Source organism: Sinocyclocheilus anshuiensis, unplaced genomic scaffold (assembly GCF_001515605.1).
Source record: "Sinocyclocheilus anshuiensis isolate Anshui unplaced genomic scaffold, SAMN03320099.WGS_v1.1 scaffold1604, whole genome shotgun sequence".
Taxonomy (NCBI): Eukaryota; Metazoa; Chordata; class Actinopteri; order Cypriniformes; family Cyprinidae; genus Sinocyclocheilus; species Sinocyclocheilus anshuiensis.
Genome location: NW_015555841.1, coordinates 213,912 through 234,983, shown reverse-complemented (window position 1 = coordinate 234,983; position 21,072 = coordinate 213,912). Strand labels below are relative to the sequence as shown.

The 21,072-nt window shown below is 39.0% G+C and overlaps 1 protein-coding gene across 1 annotated transcript in view; it reads right to left on the bottom strand.

Moving 5' to 3' along the window:
* The window catches only part of LOC107675510 (astrotactin-2-like), a 541,421-nt gene that overhangs the window by 315,050 nt on the left and 205,299 nt on the right, over positions 1-21,072 (bottom strand). The window contains exon 4 of the mRNA XM_016469894.1: positions 13,099-13,248. Within this exon, the coding sequence (XP_016325380.1) occupies positions 13,099-13,248 (150 nt within the window). The remainder of the gene's footprint in view (positions 1-13,098; positions 13,249-21,072) is intronic.

Sequence of the window (21,072 nt, the reverse complement as noted above, 5' to 3'; positions counted from 1 at the left end):
TCTGTCTTTAATTATTTTTTTTTTTTTTTTTTTTTTTTTTGTAACCTGACAAATAAAAAGTAAACTGCTTGTTACAATTCACGTTCATGGTTTTACGCATCAACTTTTTGCATGACCCCTGTGGAAATGGCGGACAATGTAAAATGTCTTAGACTGCCATTATAAAATCATGCTATTACATTTTTAGGATATTGAAAAATAAATTAAATGATAGAATTTTATTTAAGATTCTGCACTATTTCTATACACAGATAAAGAAATATAAATAGTGGCTTGACATAGCACTGACCCACAGTTAAATCATTTTAACCCAATGTTTTGTATTGTACAGTTGGTCAGGCCTTCTTCTTCAAGTGAAGCTCAATATGCTCTTTGGAACATGTCAAATCATGCTGGAGATCATACTCATCAGTTTTTTTATTTTTTATTTTTTATTATTATTATTATTTTCCGTATAGCCCTAGTCAATAACTTTCCAATTAAGCTTCAAAACACAAACATTTTCACTAGAAGTCTCAAACTTTTCAACCTAGGACTGTACTGTAAATAGAAACATTTTTTGAAAGAAAGTATCACTGAGGATTTGCAGTAACAGACATCTCACTCACCTCTTTCAGGGCTGAAAACAAAACACACTCACACTTAAGCACAAATACTGCTGTAAATCAGCCGATCATACAAAAGCTGTCTGGCGCTCTGAGCTGTAATCACAGTGTAATGTCGTGTAAAAAATAAATAAATAAATGTGCCTGAGAGACCTGCCTTTCTCTTCACACATCATCATCACCTCTCCTCTTACAGTCTCTAAAACTCACATACACTTCAAACTTTCATGTATAAGCTTCAAACGTCTCCAATTAACACAGAAGTAGAGCAAGCAGAGAACCACATGACTATCTCGTGTAAGAGGGCCTGAGAGAGACATCAGAACAGATCAAACCAGACGGCGTCTCAGCGGCTGAGAGGCAGATCACACTGTGTAACAGCTGAGAGAGAACGACAGAGATGAGGCTCACAGAGGTATATGCAGATGAGCCGAGCCGAGTCAATCAGTGAAAATTACTTAGAAAAAAAGGAAGAACATCAAACCAAATTGCAAGAGTGATCTATGAAAAACTACAACCAAATTAATCTCTGATCTGGAGCGAGTTTTCAGGGTGCAAAACTACGGTACACAGCTGAATATTAATCTATGTTTTATCAGTGGTGTTTGCTAAGATAAGTAGCAGTATTGCTTATACTAACCTTACATATTAAACTCATTTATGTCATTTATGAGTGTGCCGTGGAAAGGAATTACACCTCAAATAAAATACTGCAAGGATAACATTTTTTGTAGGCCAACTCGGCTTTTGGACAACATAGACTCATGGGGAAAACACACCTCTATCTACATTTTTGCAAAACTCAAAAGAAAATAAAAAAATCTATATATACAATTCACTGCAGTTTCCAGCTGAAATGAAAACTAGTAGCAGTAAAATACCAACAACTTTTGCTCCTTTTCAGACAACTTATGATTACAGGGGCAGATTACCTATTAACAAAGACCTATTTTTGTGTGACTCCGTGCACACAAATGTAGTAAGCTCAACTATGTTATAAGCTCAAACTGCTTTACCATAGTTCACGATTTGCAAACTAACACATTTTGACATTTGCATCACATAACCAGATGCATATGCATGGCTTTCCTGATGTAGTAAACTTGCTTGTTAGTGTGCCCGGTACAGTACTGCACTTGTGTATTGTGATGCAGCCTGCTTGAATACAAGTACCGTCAAACACGAGTCACGATAAGAGCTCAGAGACTTATAGAAGCGAGATAAAATGCCATGGTTGCTTCAGCAAATTCATTTTATCTCACATTTGCTTTTGTTTATCTTACATTTGTTTTGCAGAAATGTCACCTCAGGTACATTATCCCAAAGAGCCTACTTTTGGATTAGTAACAAAAATACACAAAAGTTTATGATTCTTACACGTTTTGTTCATCAAGATAATCAGTTCAAATGAAGTGCTATGATTTTTTGCTATGAATCAACTTCTGACAAATCTTTAATTCTTTATTTAAAATATTCAAATGAGTAAGTTTGAATTAGAATACTTTGCAAGTATACACAACAAGGTTGTAAAATCAGTTTCTGCTAGAAAGGAAGCAAAACCACATGTGATGCCTATAAAGCAGCATCCTTTAAGATGAAACATCACTGCAGTCATGTGATGTTAACATACAGCACAAGCCACTTATTAAATGTATTCATAAACCTAGTGCTTTGTCAACAACATAGATTGGCTCAATACATATTTGATCGTGGGCCTATTTTTAACTGAATCTATTTACTGGCAGCAGGAAAAAAAATGCCTGTGTGATATATTTAATTTTTCCGTTTGCAGTGGCACTGAATTGCAACAGTCTTCCATCTAAATAATATGTAGATGTAAGCTTTCTATATGAGCCACTGTGCTATCTACTACCTATATAGGCAACTGCCTTCTAAGGCACCATTCACACAAGTTCATTTAAATGTACTACTTCTTTTTAAATAAGACATTATTTTTCAGTCCACTTGTTTGTACATACTGTATCATAGATATTGCACTTAAAAATTATATTTACAGTAAGTATACTTGGCATATACTGACAAGTATACAGAACAGTCTTTGTATGTTTGCTTTGTACTTATTTTGATTGAGATACGCTTAAGAAAAGTATAATTATATACTTGGGTTGCATTCATGTTGACTCTTTGATAGAGTAGCCTATTAGAAACATTTTCTTTTAAGACTAGCATTTTCAAGTATTTATTTATTTATTTATTGTAATACATAAATAACTGGTATTATTACACTGGTACTCTGTTAACTCAAGTCTAATGTTAAGTTCACTTAAAACTATGTCGTTTACTGTGAATACCCTTTAAAACTAACAGTACACTTTTAAGTTCATTAAAAAAAAAACGTAGAAAACCTAGTAGTTGTATACTCAAGTTTACTATTGTTACACTTCAAAAAATGACATATTTATAAATTAAAAAGTGGGCCAATTCAGAACTCTTCAAATAGCACAATTACATGTATAATGCTAGTACAGCACATTGATTGTTTTTATATATGCTTACAACATAAAGTATACTTGTTAAATTCACTTTGCAGCTTAAAGTACAGTATACTACTACTTTTTCTGTAAGGGAAGATAAATTATTCTGCTAGACAACTAGACATCATGCAGCAAATGAAAATAATAAAAAAAAAATTAACTTATTTAACAGCATCTTAAAGCCTCAGTCTCCGGCAAGTATGGAGCGCTGTGTCTTGTCCAAATACCCACACTTGTAGTTTTGGTCACTTGAGAGCATGTGTGCGCGACAGGAAGTAAGTGCGCAAGACTGTCCCAGGTCTTAAAAACGCCAACGCACAGTGCCCTTAATGCACACTATATCCACAATATCTCGAATACCGCTCCGGAGCGGTATTTGAGGCTTAGTGTATCCCATCATGCATCATGTTCTGGAAATAAGTCATGAGACTTTTTGCCGAGATATCGCGAGAGGTCACGGAAACCTTTCCAATGTATGTTAAACATTAATAATAATTATATATTACATATAATTTGGTAGTAAAACAACGTGTTGCATGTTTTATTGAAGCAATGATGAGTAGTGGTGATATTTAATTTGTACAACATTTGCAACTGCTTTTTATCACTTAATTAGAAGCACCACAAATTAAATTGTGTCATCTGTTATAGTGACTACTGAACAGACATTTAGAAGTTTATTTTAAAATGCAAAGTATTGACAATAAAAATAAAGTTCTGAAAAAAAAAAAAACACTTGCATTTTTACAACACTATAAGTGTGTCCCATCATATAATGAAAAGTTCTACACACACTTGTGGTCTTCATGCTCACTTAAATTATTACACTGGTACTCTGTTAACTCAAGTCTAATGTTAAGTTCACTTAAAACTATGTCGTTTACTGTGAATACCCTTTAAAACTAACAGTACACTTTTAAGTTCATTAAAAAAAAAACGTAGAAAACCTAGTAGTTGTATACTCAAGTTTACTATTGTTACACTTCAAAAAATGACATATTTATAAATTAAAAAGTGGGCCAATTCAGAACTCTTCAAATAGCACAATTACATGTATAATGCTAGTACAGCACATTGATTGTTTTTATATATGCTTACAACATAAAGTATACTTGTTAAATTCACTTTGCAGCTTAAAGTACAGTATACTACTACTTTTTCTGTAAGGGAAGATAAATTATTCTGCTAGACAACTAGACATCATGCAGCAAATGAAAATAATAAAAAAAAAATTAACTTATTTAACAGCATCTTAAAGCCTCAGTCTCCGGCAAGTATGGAGCGCTGTGTCTTGTCCAAATACCCACACTTGTAGTTTTGGTCACTTGAGAGCATGTGTGCGCGACAGGAAGTAAGTGCGCAAGACTGTCCCAGGTCTTAAAAACGCCAACGCACAGTGCCCTTAATGCACACTATATCCACAATATCTCGAATACCGCTCCGGAGCGGTATTTGAGGCTTAGTGTATCCCATCATGCATCATGTTCTGGAAATAAGTCATGAGACTTTTTGCCGAGATATCGCGAGAGGTCACGGAAACCTTTCCAATGTATGTTAAACATTAATAATAATTATATATTACATATAATTTGGTAGTAAAACAACGTGTTGCATGTTTTATTGAAGCAATGATGAGTAGTGGTGATATTTAATTTGTACAACATTTGCAACTGCTTTTTATCACTTAATTAGAAGCACCACAAATTAAATTGTGTCATCTGTTATAGTGACTACTGAACAGACATTTAGAAGTTTATTTTAAAATGCAAAGTATTGACAATAAAAATAAAGTTCTGAAAAAAAAAAAACCACTTGCATTTTTACAACACTATAAGTGTGTCCCATCATATAATGAAAAGTTCTACACACACTTGTGGTCTTCATGCTCACTTAAACACTTGGGCGAAATACGTCATATAAGTAGTCAAGTGGTCAAGTGCAAAGACCGCAAGTGTGGGTATTTGGACAAGGGGCTGGTGTCTTTCCACCAACCCTAATCAAACACACCCGGACAAGCTAATCAAGTTCACTAGGATTACTTGAAAATTACCAGGTGTGTTTGATTAAAATTAGACGTGAACTCTACTGGACAGTGGACCTGCAGAATAACCCTGGTCATTTTAGCCGTTCATTTACATGAGAATGGTGATTTGGGGGCCTGAGAACGTACATTTTGGAAAACTGGTTTCAAGGTGCAAGTTTCGAAAATGATACCTTTATTATCTTAAGCCCTAAACACACTGCACAATTTTCGGCTGTCCCAGACGAAAGAATCACTTAATTAGAAGCACCACAAATTAAATTGTGTCATCTGTTATAGTGACTACTGAACAGACATTTAGAAGTTTATTTTAAAATGCAAAGTATTGACAATAAAAATAAAGTTCTGAAAAAAAAAAAACCACTTGCATTTTTACAACACTATAAGTGTGTCCCATCATATAATGAAAAGTTCTACACACACTTGTGGTCTTCATGCTCACTTAAACACTTGGGCGAAATACGTCATATAAGTAGTCAAGTGGTCAAGTGCAAAGACCGCAAGTGTGGGTATTTGGACAAGGGGCTGGTGTCTTTCCACCAACCCTAATCAAACACACCCGGACAAGCTAATCAAGTTCACTAGGATTACTTGAAAATTACCAGGTGTGTTTGATTAAAATTAGACGTGAACTCTACTGGACAGTGGACCTGCAGAATAACCCTGGTCATTTTAGCCGTTCATTTACATGAGAATGGTGATTTGGGGGCCTGAGAACGTACATTTTGGAAAACTGGTTTCAAGGTGCAAGTTTCGAAAATGATACCTTTATTATCTTAAGCCCTAAACACACTGCACAATTTTCGGCTGTCTCAGACGAAAGATTGGCATCGTGAAACAATCGTGGTGATTTCTGTGATCGTGGCTCCTAATCAGTGGTTCTGTGTCTTACAGTGAGAGAGGTTCAAAAGCAGCCGTTGTCACGGTCTTGCGACCAAAGATAGCCTACGATACAGCATGATCATCGCACAGTGTGTTTGCTGCTACGATCCATGTTTACTGACCAACCAATAAAAATGCGACATGAAATCAACGCGACGGCGCTAAAACATAAAACTGCTTACCTCAAGCTCTTATCCCTTCCTCTTTCGCCGCTTCCACTTTTTTGCAGCACACATAAAAATTGCAACTGCTAAAGTGTGATTTATCATGCTCTTTTTGTTTACCACTAGCACATGCTGACATTTTATTCTTTTATAGTGATGTGCGTCGTAGCGTACGACTCAATAGGTGTCATCACTGTACAGTCATCACTGTTGCGCTTCTGCAAAGTTCACTTAATTTATCAGGATTTAGTTTCAATTTTAGTCTAATCAAAAGATCACAGATGGAGTGAGAACTGCTCCATTCACCTGGGTGCCTTCAGTTTGTACTATTCTGGGCTGCGTTTCCTAAAAGCATCGTAAGCTTAAGTACATCGTAGACCCATTGAAACCAATGGAGCTACGATCAAATTAGGCCTACGATGCTTTTGGGAAATGCAGCCCTGGTCGTAGATTTGAGGTAACATCAGCCTCCACATGATCTACCAATCATAATGATTTCAGGAGAGTTCAGGATAACTCAAATATAACATTTTATTTGTCAGGTAAAAATGTATCACGCCAATTTCATAACTAAACAATTAGAAGCCAATTCAGAATTAAATTCAGTTACAATTCAGGTAAATACATAACATCACTTGCAAAGATCAATCTAAGAGATGCATACCTGACAGCAGAGAGACACACAGCAGCATGTGAGTTTTAGTGCAGAGTTCCAGATTCACATATGCTGCGGGGATTTTCTGGCTACAGAATACCAAAGTAGTGTTTTCTCACTTCGCTTATATATCCAGACCAGAACAAACGAATCTTCAAATCAGTTGTAAGAAAAATTAAAGACCGTTTTGTTTGTTAGGATCTCACGACCCAGGGTCGCACCTGGCCGGAGATAGGAAAACATTCTCACAGACCCTGAGGGAGACACACCCCTCAGCAGAAAACCACAAATCTACAAACATTTTCAATCTTTCTCATAACATAAGTGACTGCTGTGAAATTGAGACCATTTTACCAATCGCACAGAGACCTTTAGAACGATACTAAACATGAAGAGGAATGTTACGTGGGTATGCACGTAGAGGAATTGTCCCGTGAGTGATTTATTTATTTTAGCCTGTAGGTGGAGTTGTGAGGAGGGATTTCTCTGATCCTCGAAAGTGGAATGAAGTAATTGGGAATTTCTACAATAAAAACTTTGATGGCATTGCTGGCATCTCTCGTTCTTTGTTTGGGGTCTCTCTCGCCTCATGGCGAGATCGCTCATCCCCTCTCCTCTCCTAGCAGGAGTGATCTTGTTTTTGATTTTGAATTGTTTTTTTGTTTTTTTTGACTAATTAATTTTCGACATCTATTTTATATATTGTTTGTCTATTCAGTAACAGGTAGTGCATTTATTTTTCTTAGTTCACGTTTTATTATGTAGTTAGATCTAGCGAGGGAAGCAGTGGCCCGCAAGACTCGCCTACTTTATTTTCCCCGGGAGATAGGTAAGATCTCTCTAGGTGGTTAGATGTAGTCAATGTTTTCTGTTTTCCTAGTAACCCTACCTGTTTACTGTTATTATTTGTGATAATCTTTTGTTAATTACAATATATTTGTGGATATATTTTTGTTTGTTTCTTATGTCGTAAATAGACGTCAAAGTTCATTCAGTCGTCTGTGATTTTCTTATATGTTCGGTCCTTGCCTCTCTGATTAGATTTAACGAGCTGAAGTTGGTTTTGGGTCATAACAGGGAAAAACAACAGATTCACAAGATACATCATATGTGGTTTAAACATTCTTACTGAACTTTGAGTGAAACCTTTTGGGTGGAAAGAGTGAGAGGGAGAGGCAGAGAGGGCAGAGGGGAGAAGAGGGTCATAAATTAGCAAGGGGGGTGATGTTGTTTGCTCTCTTTGGAGATCTCTTCTCCAGATTAATTATATAGTTTTGTTGCATGGCATCTGTTTTGTGCGAGTTCCTGGACTTTGATTTCATGGGGAGAACATTTTGCATCATACAATTATTAATTATCAGCAAACTAGGAGTTTGAGAGAAAAGTCAGTTAATAGTGAGAATTGGACCTTAAAATGAAGTGTGACCAAAGTTTCCTTAAAACAATGATCAACCTAAAATTCCATCAAATATTGAGGAGACTCAAATAACATCTGAATTTACTTCAGCCACTTGTTTCTCCAGTCTTTGACAGAGACCGTGAATAATTAGTGGCAGGAGTGTGAGTGCTGGTTCAGACCTCTCGGCTTTGGACACAGATGGTGTTCTCCCCTGCAGTGGCACGGGTCACGTTAGCATAGCTAATCACTGTCAGAGAGACACTTCAAATCTGTGCCTGCCAACACGCATACCATACTGACACCAGCCGAGAATCCTCTTGTCTTGTTTTGGAAAATGACTATGATTGAATGGCGTTAAAGATCCACAATGGTAATTAATTGACTCTGAGGGCACACAAATAGAAACCTCACGCTGAGCTTGATGAAGCTTATTAAGATCAGCAAACTGAACTTGTACAACAGTCTCTTTAAATTAAGCAAAAAAAATAGCCACATTCTAAATAATAAAGCACGATAGGGCAATAGATCGAGAAATAAATAAATAAATTAAATAAATAAATACAAAGAGCCACTGCTAACAAAAAAAAACAAACATTGGAGAACCATCCTCAAACTTAATCCTGAAATTGGTAAAATAATGATCTTTACGTAAAATATGTTTCAAGCTTTCAAAATATTGTAAATCTTAATGTTTTCCTGTTTTCTTAAACTTTTTCTTTAACTGTTTAGCATTAAATCAGGGCCGGACTGGGGTGTAATTTCAGGCCAGGAAATCTCACACTCATCCAGGCCACACATAAAAATGGGGTTCTGTAAATAGCCTATACATCCACAACAATTTCTGAAACCACAGACAACCCTATTCCTAGTGATGATGGTGTTTTGCCTGCCGAATTCGCCATTTAATTAGCTACTGAGCAACAAAAAACTGGTGATAGTACTGAAGGACCTTATATGTGATTGCTGTGATAGGTGTCGCATCCCTATAGGTAGACTTGGATCAACTGAGAGTCAGCTGATGCGAGCTTGACTAATGTGACCTGCCAGAACTGATGCTACGCTATGATTTATTTTGATGTGTTGACTAACATACTAACATGCAAAAGAAGCACTTGATTATGATTTTTAACTCTTGTTATTCAATATTATATTTAAAGTTAATATATTTCAAATGTGCCAAATTGCAACTTCATCATTACTGTACATACGTGTAATTGCAAATATATTCAAATGCATGACAAACAAGCTGCGCTAGAAATTACATTAATGTATAATTTAGTCAAATGTCAATACATTCAGCAGTACACTGTAAGCATATTTCTAAGATAATATAAATAATTATTAAATAGTAATTATGAAAAAAAGACATGCTTGTGTCACTTAAGCTGTTCAAAAGCATTTTAAAGTTCAATTGCATTTATTATAAATATAAACTGTAATGCATTTTTTTTTACAGTAATTGTAATGAACTTGCAGTTTAGTGTCTGGAAATATTATGTTCAGTTTGCACTTAAATATAATCTTTCTATCAAATAATATAATTAATGTAATAAGCTGATCCACTAAAAGTATGCTAAAAAGTGTACTTATTTTTCACAAGGTCAAACTTATTGCAAGATGTCTTACTATAGATTGGGCTCAAAGATAGCAAACAATACGTAACCAAACGTGAATATGTAGAAGAGCAAGAAGATTTTCAGTATACAAGCACCTATATTTCGTATGACTTCAGAATAAAGCACATATGTCATATGGACTATTTTAATTGTACATTTATGATGCTATTTTATCATTTTACAGGGATTGACAGCCTTTAGTCAAAATATAATTTTGGTGAATGAGAACGAAAGGTCGCACTAGCCTCAAAAGTTCTACACCAGCTGAATGCATGTCAGGCTGGCATCTCTGACCATAAAATTGGCATAAGCAGCTCCCCTCCCTCAACCTTTCTGAGTCTTAATCTACTTAAGAGACCAACCCCGCATGTAAATCCATGCAAATGTGCAGCGAGAATTGTGTGGAAAGCAAAATCACAAGCCATGAGAGAAAATGAGAAATTCTCCACACAGAATGCCGTGTCAGGTGCAGCGGTATTAACGTATCATACTGACCCCATCTCATGTAATTTTTGACCGTGCGCTTGATTCATTTGGTGCCTTTTTATTTCTGGAAAGGCCTAATCTACTCGTAGCGGCCTGGTGAACTCTCACTTCCTCTCGCTTTAATTGAGTTCCAGCTCTGCGCCAGAGTTCGTCCCATTAGCCTGTTTGTTATCCTCAATGGATGCAAGGATAAAAAAACAATAATAATAAATCTGTGCTGAAGGCAATTTTTCGTGGGCAGTAATTAAAGGTCCTGGAAAGATTTTATTTCAAGGAGCCCAAGAAAGTGAGCTGGAGTGGTGAGGAGTTTAAAAATCAAGGCTAAAATGGATTATTTTCACGCTTCTCTATTTTAGTGTTCCGACCCGGCAGACAACGCATTCACTCGGGTTTAATTTCAGGGTGGAGACTCGCGCTGGTAAATTGTGGCTGAGCACTGAGGCTAATGGGATGGGATGTTTTTAAGCTCTGACTTGATTGGGAATCAGTGGTGTGTGCTGAATTTATGAAATGATGAGGTAAAGTTGCCTCTGTGTTGGGTTTTTAGTTCTACTGTATTCAAATTCATGGTGCATTTACTGTAAATTTTGACGTTTGCACAGTGTTACTGGAACACCAATTACATACTACCAATAAGCAACCAATACTATTATACTTATAATTATTTTATATTAAAATATTATTTTTACAACAAAGTCACAAAATTACAAAACACTGTTTTTTCCAACCATAAATCACCAGATTCTCTGTTAATGATGGTCGCAAACAGTTTAATTGAGTTTAGTGCTCATTAAAAAACAGCTCACTTGTAGATCAAGTTCATTTTGATTTGAACATTAGGTTTACTTTGTAATTAGTTTGTCCATTTCCACTAGTTTGGCTCATTCAGGCTGATTTGCAGAGCATTGTGAGCATGAGAGGTGAGCATTATCAAATCTGCAAGCGTAATGAGCCAGTCACAGCATCATAGAGGACTCCTCTCGTGTGACTTTTCACCTGTATTTAATTCTGTATTTACTCGTTCACATTCACAGCACACACAGCGAGGAAGGAAAGAGCATTTTAGGTCATGTTTCTTAACCCTGTAAAGCTTGAAATAGAATAATAGTCACATAAAACTTGGTAACACTTTAGTATAGGGACTAGTTCTAATTATTAACTAGTTGCTTATTAGCATGCCTATTATTAACATATTGGTTGTTTATTAGTACTTATAAAGCACAAATTCTGCATGACCATATTCTACATCCCTAATGCTACCCAATACTTAATCTAAAGTACTAAATTAAGCAGTGAATTGGGAATTTATGTAGGCAAAATTCATAGTTAATTGTTTGTTATTAGCGAGAATTGGGCCTTTAAAATAGTGTGACCGAACTTTTTTTTTTTTTTTTACTAATTGAATTCACAATTATTTGTATAGTGATCTTCACTGTACAAATTGCTACAAATTAAAAACAAATCCATCCAGTTAGGTAATGACATGTATTCAAACAAACGGTTGCGATTTGTTGCGATAAAAAAAAAAAATAAAAAAAATGGTAGTTTGGTGGTACTGGTGTCTCTATTAAATAAATTTTTCCTCAATTTTAGGCATTCAACATTACAGTAAAGCCATTTTTTGTAACACTTGAATTAGGCTTTTAAAATATAACAACTTTTAATTTAAACTGTAAATTGTATATGCATAAATTATATAATGAATAGCCTATAGATTAATCTGTATTCAAGCAACAGAAGCAAACAGAGCAATGAGTAATTTCTCTTTTTCTTTTGTTCTTTGATGTACATCAGTGAAAGACTGCAGCAGGTCTTTAAAAGCAGTGCTGTATTTTTAAAGCCTGATGCACATGACGTGGATCTGACACTTATCTGATTTTCTTCCAACTCTTTTCTTGCATGTAACACTTTTTAACAACGGGCATTTTGACATAATTTTGTGTGTTTTTGTTTATTGAAGCATGAAAGTGAACTCAATGCGGTACTGAAGTGGATTACTGTGCTTGTGCACGTGTCGTATGCCTGTGTTCACAGAAATCTGCTTCACAGACAGCGCGCTGGTAGCAAATTAAGTTATATTTTGTTCTATCGTGCTTGATAGCGTGTTCATATAGTCTACTGTAACACTAGCCAAAGGATGCCAGGAAAAAAAAAGAATGCTGCATTAACTGAGTTAAATATTTGTAATGGGTTAAACTGCGGGGAAAAAATGTACAGTGTACTGGTACCGAATTAAGTTATATTTTGTGTTCCATCATGCTTGATAGCGTGTTCATATAGTCTATGCTAGCCAAAGGATGGCAGGAAAAACAAAGGATGCTGCGTTTATTGAGTTAAATATTTGTAATGTGTTAAACTGGGGGAAAAACAATGTATACATGTGTACATTGTTTGTGTATGTGTACAATGTGTACATGCATACGTTTCATTTTCACTTTATTCACGACAGCCATAACAGATTTAGTTCAATTGTGCAGGGGCATTTTTGTCCAATTTGATGGCATTTTTGCCTCCTCTGTTAATCTCAGAACTGTGGTCTGGACTATATGATTCAGTGAAAGAGTGGTTCAAACATATTCAGCTAGTTCACCGAAAATACAGAACTGACTCAAAAGAATAATTAAATCACGAAGGATTGGCATCGGTGGTTCATTTGACAGAAATACGGGACACAAATAACGGGACACTCCTGGTCATGAGCAACCCCAACAACAGATGATGTTTGAGTGTGTCACTGGGTCAGTGCATTGCAAACCTCTGGTGTGAGCTGGTCCTCTCTTGCGGCCAGTGGAGGAGCTGTGTGCAACGTTCTGGAAGTGTGTTATTTCCATAGTGGTGTTGGTCCGGAAACTCTCCTTAAACCTTTGCATCAGGGCCTCTACGCTCTCCTTATCGGGGTCCAGTGCTGAAACAAACACACAAACACACACACACACACACACAAACCCATGAGACACCGGAAGACACACACCTCTGCTGAAAGGCGTTAGAGGGCAGTACATGATTTACTACATGCACGGAAATGCTGAAGTCATGCTTATCTATTCCTGTGTAAAAAAAGATAAATGAGTATAAAGGCTGTGAGATGATATACTCAGTAAACGCTTTGTCCTTAAAAGAGAAATGAGGGCATATGAGTTATGCACAACATCTAGAACTTCATTTATCCTGTCTTTAACACATTCTCCTTTCCTGTCCACTGTCTTATCGCTCCACATCACCTCTTTGCTCTTATCATGAACAGACGAGCTTTGATGTGTGCATTTTGGAAAGAAGGTAAGAGAATGTGGAAAAAGTTCAGGCCATGGGGGAATAGAGTTTTCTCTTCAGCAGTTTGCTCAAGTAAAATACCTTTTGTTCTCAGGAAAGGACGTGACGTGTGGCCCACACTTGAAATTTCTGCTCTGCATTTAACCCATCCAAGTGCACACACACAGCAGTGAGTAGTGAACAAACACGCACACACACACACACACACACACACAGTGAACACACACCCAGAGCAGTGGGCAGACAATGCTGCGGCACTTCGGTGCCTTGCTCAAGGGTCTCACCTCAGTCGTGGTATTGAAGGTTTTGACTCTACAAGGTTTTGAGCGCTGGTTATTCACTCCCCCCACCAACAATTCCTGCCGGACCTGAGACTCGAACTTGCGACCTTCGGGTTACAAGTCCGACTCTCTATCCGTTAGGCCAACCATGAGAATGTGTTGACAACCTTGACTGTGCTTGTTGAACATGTAAACTAAAATATACTTTAATGTAATTTCTACTGAAACTTGTATTTTATGTTTTGAAATAAATGTGTAATTACACATTTGTAATGGTAAAGTTGCAATTTGGAACATTTAAAATACACAAATTTTAAATGTGATATTGAATAGCACACTACAATTAAAACGACAAACTACCGTTCACTACAGTTAAAAAGAATCAAGTACTTTACATGTGCTTTAGTATGATAAACATGACAAAAGATTCCTAAAACAATGACTTAAAATGTTCTTTAAAAAGTTTTAATTGACATTATTAGAAAGTGCATTTTTTTTCACATTTTTCAATGTGTAGTTAAGGTTTTTCCAATGCCACACTGAGAGCGACTAATCTCTTCAATGCACCTCATTCTACTGAAAATGTAGTGCTTGCAAGTCTAAACGATTGGTTTTGTAAATCTGTTAGTTATCCGTGTAGATAAAACAGGGATGTACACATACAGTACTCTTGGCCATAAACCTATATTTTGCATTATTTCAGGGTCAGAGAACTACAGAAGTCAGACTATTACTTTGACAATTTAACTAAAACCATGTGAGGCCAAATGGCGGGTAATTCTTAAAGTGTTTTATTAGCTTGCCAAATAAATAATAAATAAATACATAAAAATGTCTCTAGGTTACGCATGTAACCCTAGTTCACAGAGGGAACGAGATGCTGCGTCGAACGCTTTGGGAATGCCTTCAGCGTCACCACGCTCTGAATCACGTGTGTAATCAGTCCAATGGACGGGCAAGATGTCACGGGTGGGGTGACGTAGAGACCAGGGAGCTTAAAAGCACGTGCGGTGGATACAGCAGCAGTTTCTGGTGGAATGAAGGAAGCGCTCGCAGGGATGCTGGAAGTATGGCAATGAGACGCAGCGTCTCGTTCCCTCGGAGAACTAGGGTTACATACGTAATCTAGATACATTCCCCTTCAGGAACTTGAGCTGCATCGAATGCTTTGGGAACGAGTATGCCCACACTGCCAGACTTGCAAGTTCCTGCCTAGTGTGGAAGAGCACAGCTAAGGCGAGAGAAAAAGGAGCCAGGAGTGGCACAAAATGCAGGTATATAATCTGACAAGTAAACGGAGTGGACATCCCGCAGCGTTCAGCGTTCCAACTTCTGCAGGAATGAGCCTTGACCCCCAGGGAGAGGGGAGATCAGAGGACTCAAGGCTATAGATAGCATCCCGATCCACCACTTAGCATAAGTTTTTGCATATATTTTGTTGCAACACCTGTTGTGTTTAAATGTGCTTCATAAATAAATAAAACTAAACTAAACTAGCATAAGCTTCTCCTGGCCGGAGGCCTCAGCCTCAGCGCACCGTGGAGGAAACATGTAACTAGTGGCTCTTTCCCGAAAGACCGACCACCAAGAGGGGCGTGGTAAGCAGCTAGGGCCGCCACGGAAACCTTCAAGGTGGAGTGGGATAACCCTGCGGAGAACCGTACCTGCAAGAACTCCAGCACTGAACCAACTGGGCAGTTAACTGGGTCGAGCTGGCGGTTGCCGCGTCAAGAAGTGAAGGTTCACTTCAAGGAGTACAGTTTCCTCGTGGAGGGAGATCTGGACTGGAGAATGGTCTCAGCAACCTCAGTTGAGAGACCGGAACTTATGAGCGGTGCCCCCTGAGGGGCCACATCCACAGTTCCAAAAACTCTGGGCAGGGGGAAGGCCCCGCCTGAAAGAGGAGATCCCTCCTGACGGAAATCTCCCATGGAAAGCCGTCTAGAAGGGAAATCAGGTCCGGGAAGCGTACTCGGCCCGGCCTGACCAGCGCTACTCGTCCGGTGCACTCTCTCAAGAACTCCCGGGAGCCGAGCGATCGGGGGAGGTATACAGCCGAAGCCTTGGCCAAGTCTGTTTTCAGATGAGTTCCACCACCTCGGGGTGGAGCCTCCATCCCCCCGGGGCTCTGGTGAGCGAAGGCCTCAATAACTCTCTGTTGTGAGAGGAGACTTGACGACACTCTCAGAAATGGTCGAGCTCTTGGAGCGGAGGCCTCAGCATGACAACTCTCTAAACCGAGAGGAGGCCTAACTACACTCCACTCTCCGGACAACTTGTAAGGAGGTTCATCTAGAGCCTACCATTTACAGATGCTGTTTTAGCGGAGCTCTGGTGAGCGGAGGCCTCAATAACTCTCTGTAGCGAGAGGAAACCTGACGACACTCGCAGAAACGGTCAAGCTCTTGGAGCAGAGGCCTTAGCATGACAACTCTCCAACGAGAGGAGGCCTGACTACACTACACACTCCGGACATCCTGTAAGGAGGCTCACATAGAGACCACCACTCACAGATACTGTCCTAGTGGAGCTCTGGCGAGCGGAGGCCTCAAAAACTCTCCGTAGCGAGAGGAGACCTAACAACGCTTGCAGTGACTGAAAGGTTGACCCACACAAGGATCTGGTGCGCCAGCCTGTAAAGGGTGTTTGAACACAGACCTCCCTGGTGGTTGATGTAAGAAACCACCACTGTGTTGTCGGTACACCCAACACACGGTGGCCTCTTAGGTCTGGGAGGAAGTGTTTTAATGCTATAAACACGACCAGCATCTCCAGGCAGTAGATGTGCCACATGAGATGGTGGCCGCTCCACAAAGCAAGGGCTGGTCGGCCACTCATGACCGCACCCAACCAGTGAGGGAGGCATCCGTCGTTAGCATACGCGACAACAAGGAGTCCCCAACTCCGGGCGCTGAGAGAAGAACCAAGGCTTTCTCCACATGTATAAGGCACGAAAGCATCGCCGCATGACCTTGATCATGCGAAGTGGGTTGCCCCTCGGGGAAAACCCCTTGGTCTTGAGCCACCACTGTAGGGGTCTCATGAACACCAGGCCAAAAGGTATCCCGTTAAATGCAGCTGCCATCAGACACCGCAGTTTCTGAAACTGCTTGACAGTGAGTGACCGGCCTTCTCTCACTCTTGCGACTGCTATGAGGATCGACTCGATCCGAGCAGAAGACAAACGTGCCTGCATCACGGTCGAATCCCAAACCACGGCCAGATAAGTGGTTCTCTGTAACGAAGAAAGAACACTTCTTGGCGTTCAGTCTTAACCCCATCTCTTTCATATGGGCGAGAATGACATTTCGATTCCGAACCACCGTCTGCTCCGATTGAGCCAATATCAACCAATCGTCTATATAATTCAGTATGCAGATGCCCTGGAGTCACAGTGGAGCCAGAACAGCATCCACATACTTGGGGAAAGTGTGGGGTGAGAGTGCAATAAATGGCCGCTAAAGGAAGAACTGACTGTGCGAGCTCCGCTCCCAAAAAAACAACACATAAACTGTGTGTATCTCAACCCGTAACGTAGCGTGGGCAAGGAGGAACACACAGTCTAAAATGCTGTCTGCTCTCGCCCTTATATGCTTGACTTTCGCCTTTGACATGGCTTTTTGAAATGCTTTTACTGGGACAGACAACAATAAATAGAACTATCACACACAGAGCGCTTCGCTGAATAACAGAAGCTGCCGCTGTAACCACCGCACGTGCTTTTAAGCTCCCTGGTCTCTACGTCACCCAGCCCGTGACGTCTCGCCCATCCATTGGACTGATTACACAGGTGATTCAGAGCGTCGTCACGCTGAAGGCATTCCCAAAGCGTTCGATTCAGCTCGAGTTGCTGAAGGGGAAATTACATTTCCACACAGATGGAGAGCATGTGTTGGAGTTCATGCGGATCACTGCATGATTTTAGTAAATGTATTTGGCCCATTTGGAAATCAACAGTACTTCCAAACAGGGGGCCAAAGCAAAAACGGACAGGCGGTGTGATGCCCACAATGCTGCAATGTTTGTATTGTATTTCCAACTGGCAGGAAATCAGAGTGCCTCAGGGGACGCCGTTGACCCATCTCAACATGTTCTGGCCCATTTGCACCACAGCAGAGGCATAATATATAAAAATAAACGTCCCCTCTTATTGTCTGCTGCAGGAGTGGGATGAGGTGAAACAGAGAGATGGAGTGGGATGAGATGCCTCAAAAAGTCACAAACAATTTATCTCCCAGCTTCATTACAAAGACACATCGCTACTCCCTACTGCCGGTGCTGCATCACAACTTCAATTAACTTGAGATATGTAGAGGGCCGCTCTCTCCGCGGAGGCATAATGGCTCTGGACAGGGGTGATTTCCTTACCATATCATGTGGCTTTATGTTGAAGGCCCCCTGCTGGAGAAGTTTGCAGATGGATGAGTCCGAGGTCCCTGTAGCGAGTGACTGTTTTTTTTATTTTGCTGAGTTTCACTAGTGTGTGTCATTCTGTCTAATTAGCAGCTGTGTGTTTAATGTAAGTGTCACACTTAGGTGTGGATACTGTTCTAAAGATCAGTGTGGAAACACCTGCTGTGAAAGCATCTCATCGCTGCACTACAGAATAAGTTGCCTGCTGTTTTTATTTTGCATGAGTTTGGAGGCAGCCAGCAAACACTCTTAAAATTAAAGGTTCTCCATAAAGATGAAGTCACATTTATTGTTGTTCAACAACTTTTCATAGGCAAAATCTATTCATTGCAATAAGAATCCTCACGACCATGAATTAGCCATGGGGGCAAAGGATTTCCCCACAATAATTTGCCACAGGATCAGGTTGGTCGTGCAAATTCTCTACATTGACCAACAGAAAGCTACTTGGTTTGAAAGTGAATTCAGTTAATTAATGCAAATACAGTATCTAATCAACTAATCACATAACAGAAACTCATTGCATTTAGGCATGTAGACGTGGTCAAGACGACCTGCTGAAGTTCAAACCCAGCATCAGAATGGGGGAGAAAGGTGATTTAAGTGACTTTGATTGTGGCATGTTTGTTGGTGCCAGACGTGCTGGTCTAAGTATTTCAGAAACTGCTGATCTACTGGGATATTCATGCACAACCATCTCTAGAGTTTAGAGAACGAAAAAGTCCAGTGAGCAGCAATTCTTTGTGAAAATGCCTTGTTGATGCCAGAGGTCAGATGAGAATGGCCAGGGTGGTTTGAGCTGATAGAAAGGCAACAGTAACTCAAATAACCACTTATTACAACAAAGGTTCGCAAACAAGCATGAACGCACCACGAACCTTGAAGCAGATGTGCTACAGCAGCAGAAGATCACACCTGGTGAAGAACAGACACAAAGAAAATTGTCTGGTCTGATGAGTCTCGATTTCTGATGCAACATTCAAACATTTTATATCCAACTTTACTTGCATAAATACAGTACATTAAAGTAAAGAGATATGGTGATACTGTATATACTATATAGCAATTCTCAACTGCTTAATTATATTAAGATGTAAGCATTAACACCATGTTTGTTTTGGAAAATCTCAAAAAGCTATGGATCATCTTTGATGTTCAAGGCAGAAATGGTGTGGGATGAGTTACGTGTAGCAGTTGGATGGTTGCCATGGCATCAAGTATACCGATGGAGGAAGGTGGCTAAATGATGGTCAGCATGTCTGCTAATGAAGTGATGCTAAACCGAAATCAATGGAACTCTTAACAGCCTCGGACAGCATTTAGAAAAGCATCTAACAGCAGTTCTGCTGAGAACTGCATGTGTTCTTTTATTTGTGCAGCACAGTGGTAGACTTTGAGTCAAATTATTTTTCTCCAGAGTGGACAAAGACAACTGAAGACAAAATGACTTAACAACATGCTCTGTCAGTGTCAATACTGCTGAACTCTAATTTGACTATACTCTCACTGAGGCCTAACAATATTATAAAAATGCTAATTTCTCTAAATTAATTTAGAATAATTTTTGATGTATTTGGCAATCCAAAAGAGGCTTGTACGTCTTCATTCCACTGACCAGGATAATGCAGAAAAAAATAATTATAATAAAAATACAAAGTTCAGGTTGGCAATGGTCATTTGCATACTAGAAGTTCCATTTCCAAAGGCTTTTGAAGTTAGTGAGATTTATGTTGATGCTTTTGGGAGGTTTCCGCCATGAATCATAAATGCACTACAATTATGCACAGCAGTCAGCCTCCAGATGTAAAAATCCCATTAATTTTCTCCATAGAGAAATAGATTTTAAACAAAAATATTTGGATGGAGACCAGTCATGTGATGTGCTCCGATATTATAAGAAATTATGCTTCTGTAGGACTAGAATGCTTTTGATTTTAAGAGATCCATAGAAATGCAAATTATGGTAAAATAGTTCATCAGTGACTGCCTATTCCCATGAAGCATTGCAAACAATGAGCTGTGCATCAGAACTAATGGCTGTACAACTCTATTGATATATTTCTCAAATCAATTCAAAATATGCCATGCCATTTCCAGTGCATCATGAGATGAAGAGTTCATTCATGACTTTTTATTTTATTTTTTCCCTTGATTATCATATGCACTAACACATAGAAGAGTTAATTTGCAAAAAAAAAAAAAAAGAAAGAAAACAATAAACGGCACTTTAAAAACAAACAAAAGGACTGACTGGCGTGCATTATTCTCCACATTTAGCACAATCTGAAGTCTAAACCCATATTGGCAAAAAAGCCGGTATTGTCCGCTGTCAAGGCACTGCGAGTTCACGTTTTACAGCAGAAGCCGACAAGTGCCCTTGTTGTTTGTGAACAGAAGCCAATAAGTCAATTTTAGCGAATCAGCACGCTGTAATCAACAAGGTTGCTATAATCACTTCGAAAAGACATGCTAGCTGAGAGGAGTTTTGTCAAAGCTGACTAAAAGTGATAGAGGATGGATCATTTCGACGAACATGATGAACCCGTGATATCTTCTTCAGGGCACAAAAGGAAAATAAAAGCTGAAACTTTTTCACGGAACCTTGCAAAAGCAGCACATTACAGTGGTGAGGGAAAAGCTGCTCCCTGTATTGTGTGTAATCACAACAACATTTGTCAGGCATCTACATTGTCAGCTAAAGAGATTACAAAGATTAAACAAGTGTTTTTGTTTAACCGTGAAACATGAAATGTGGAGTTATCTGC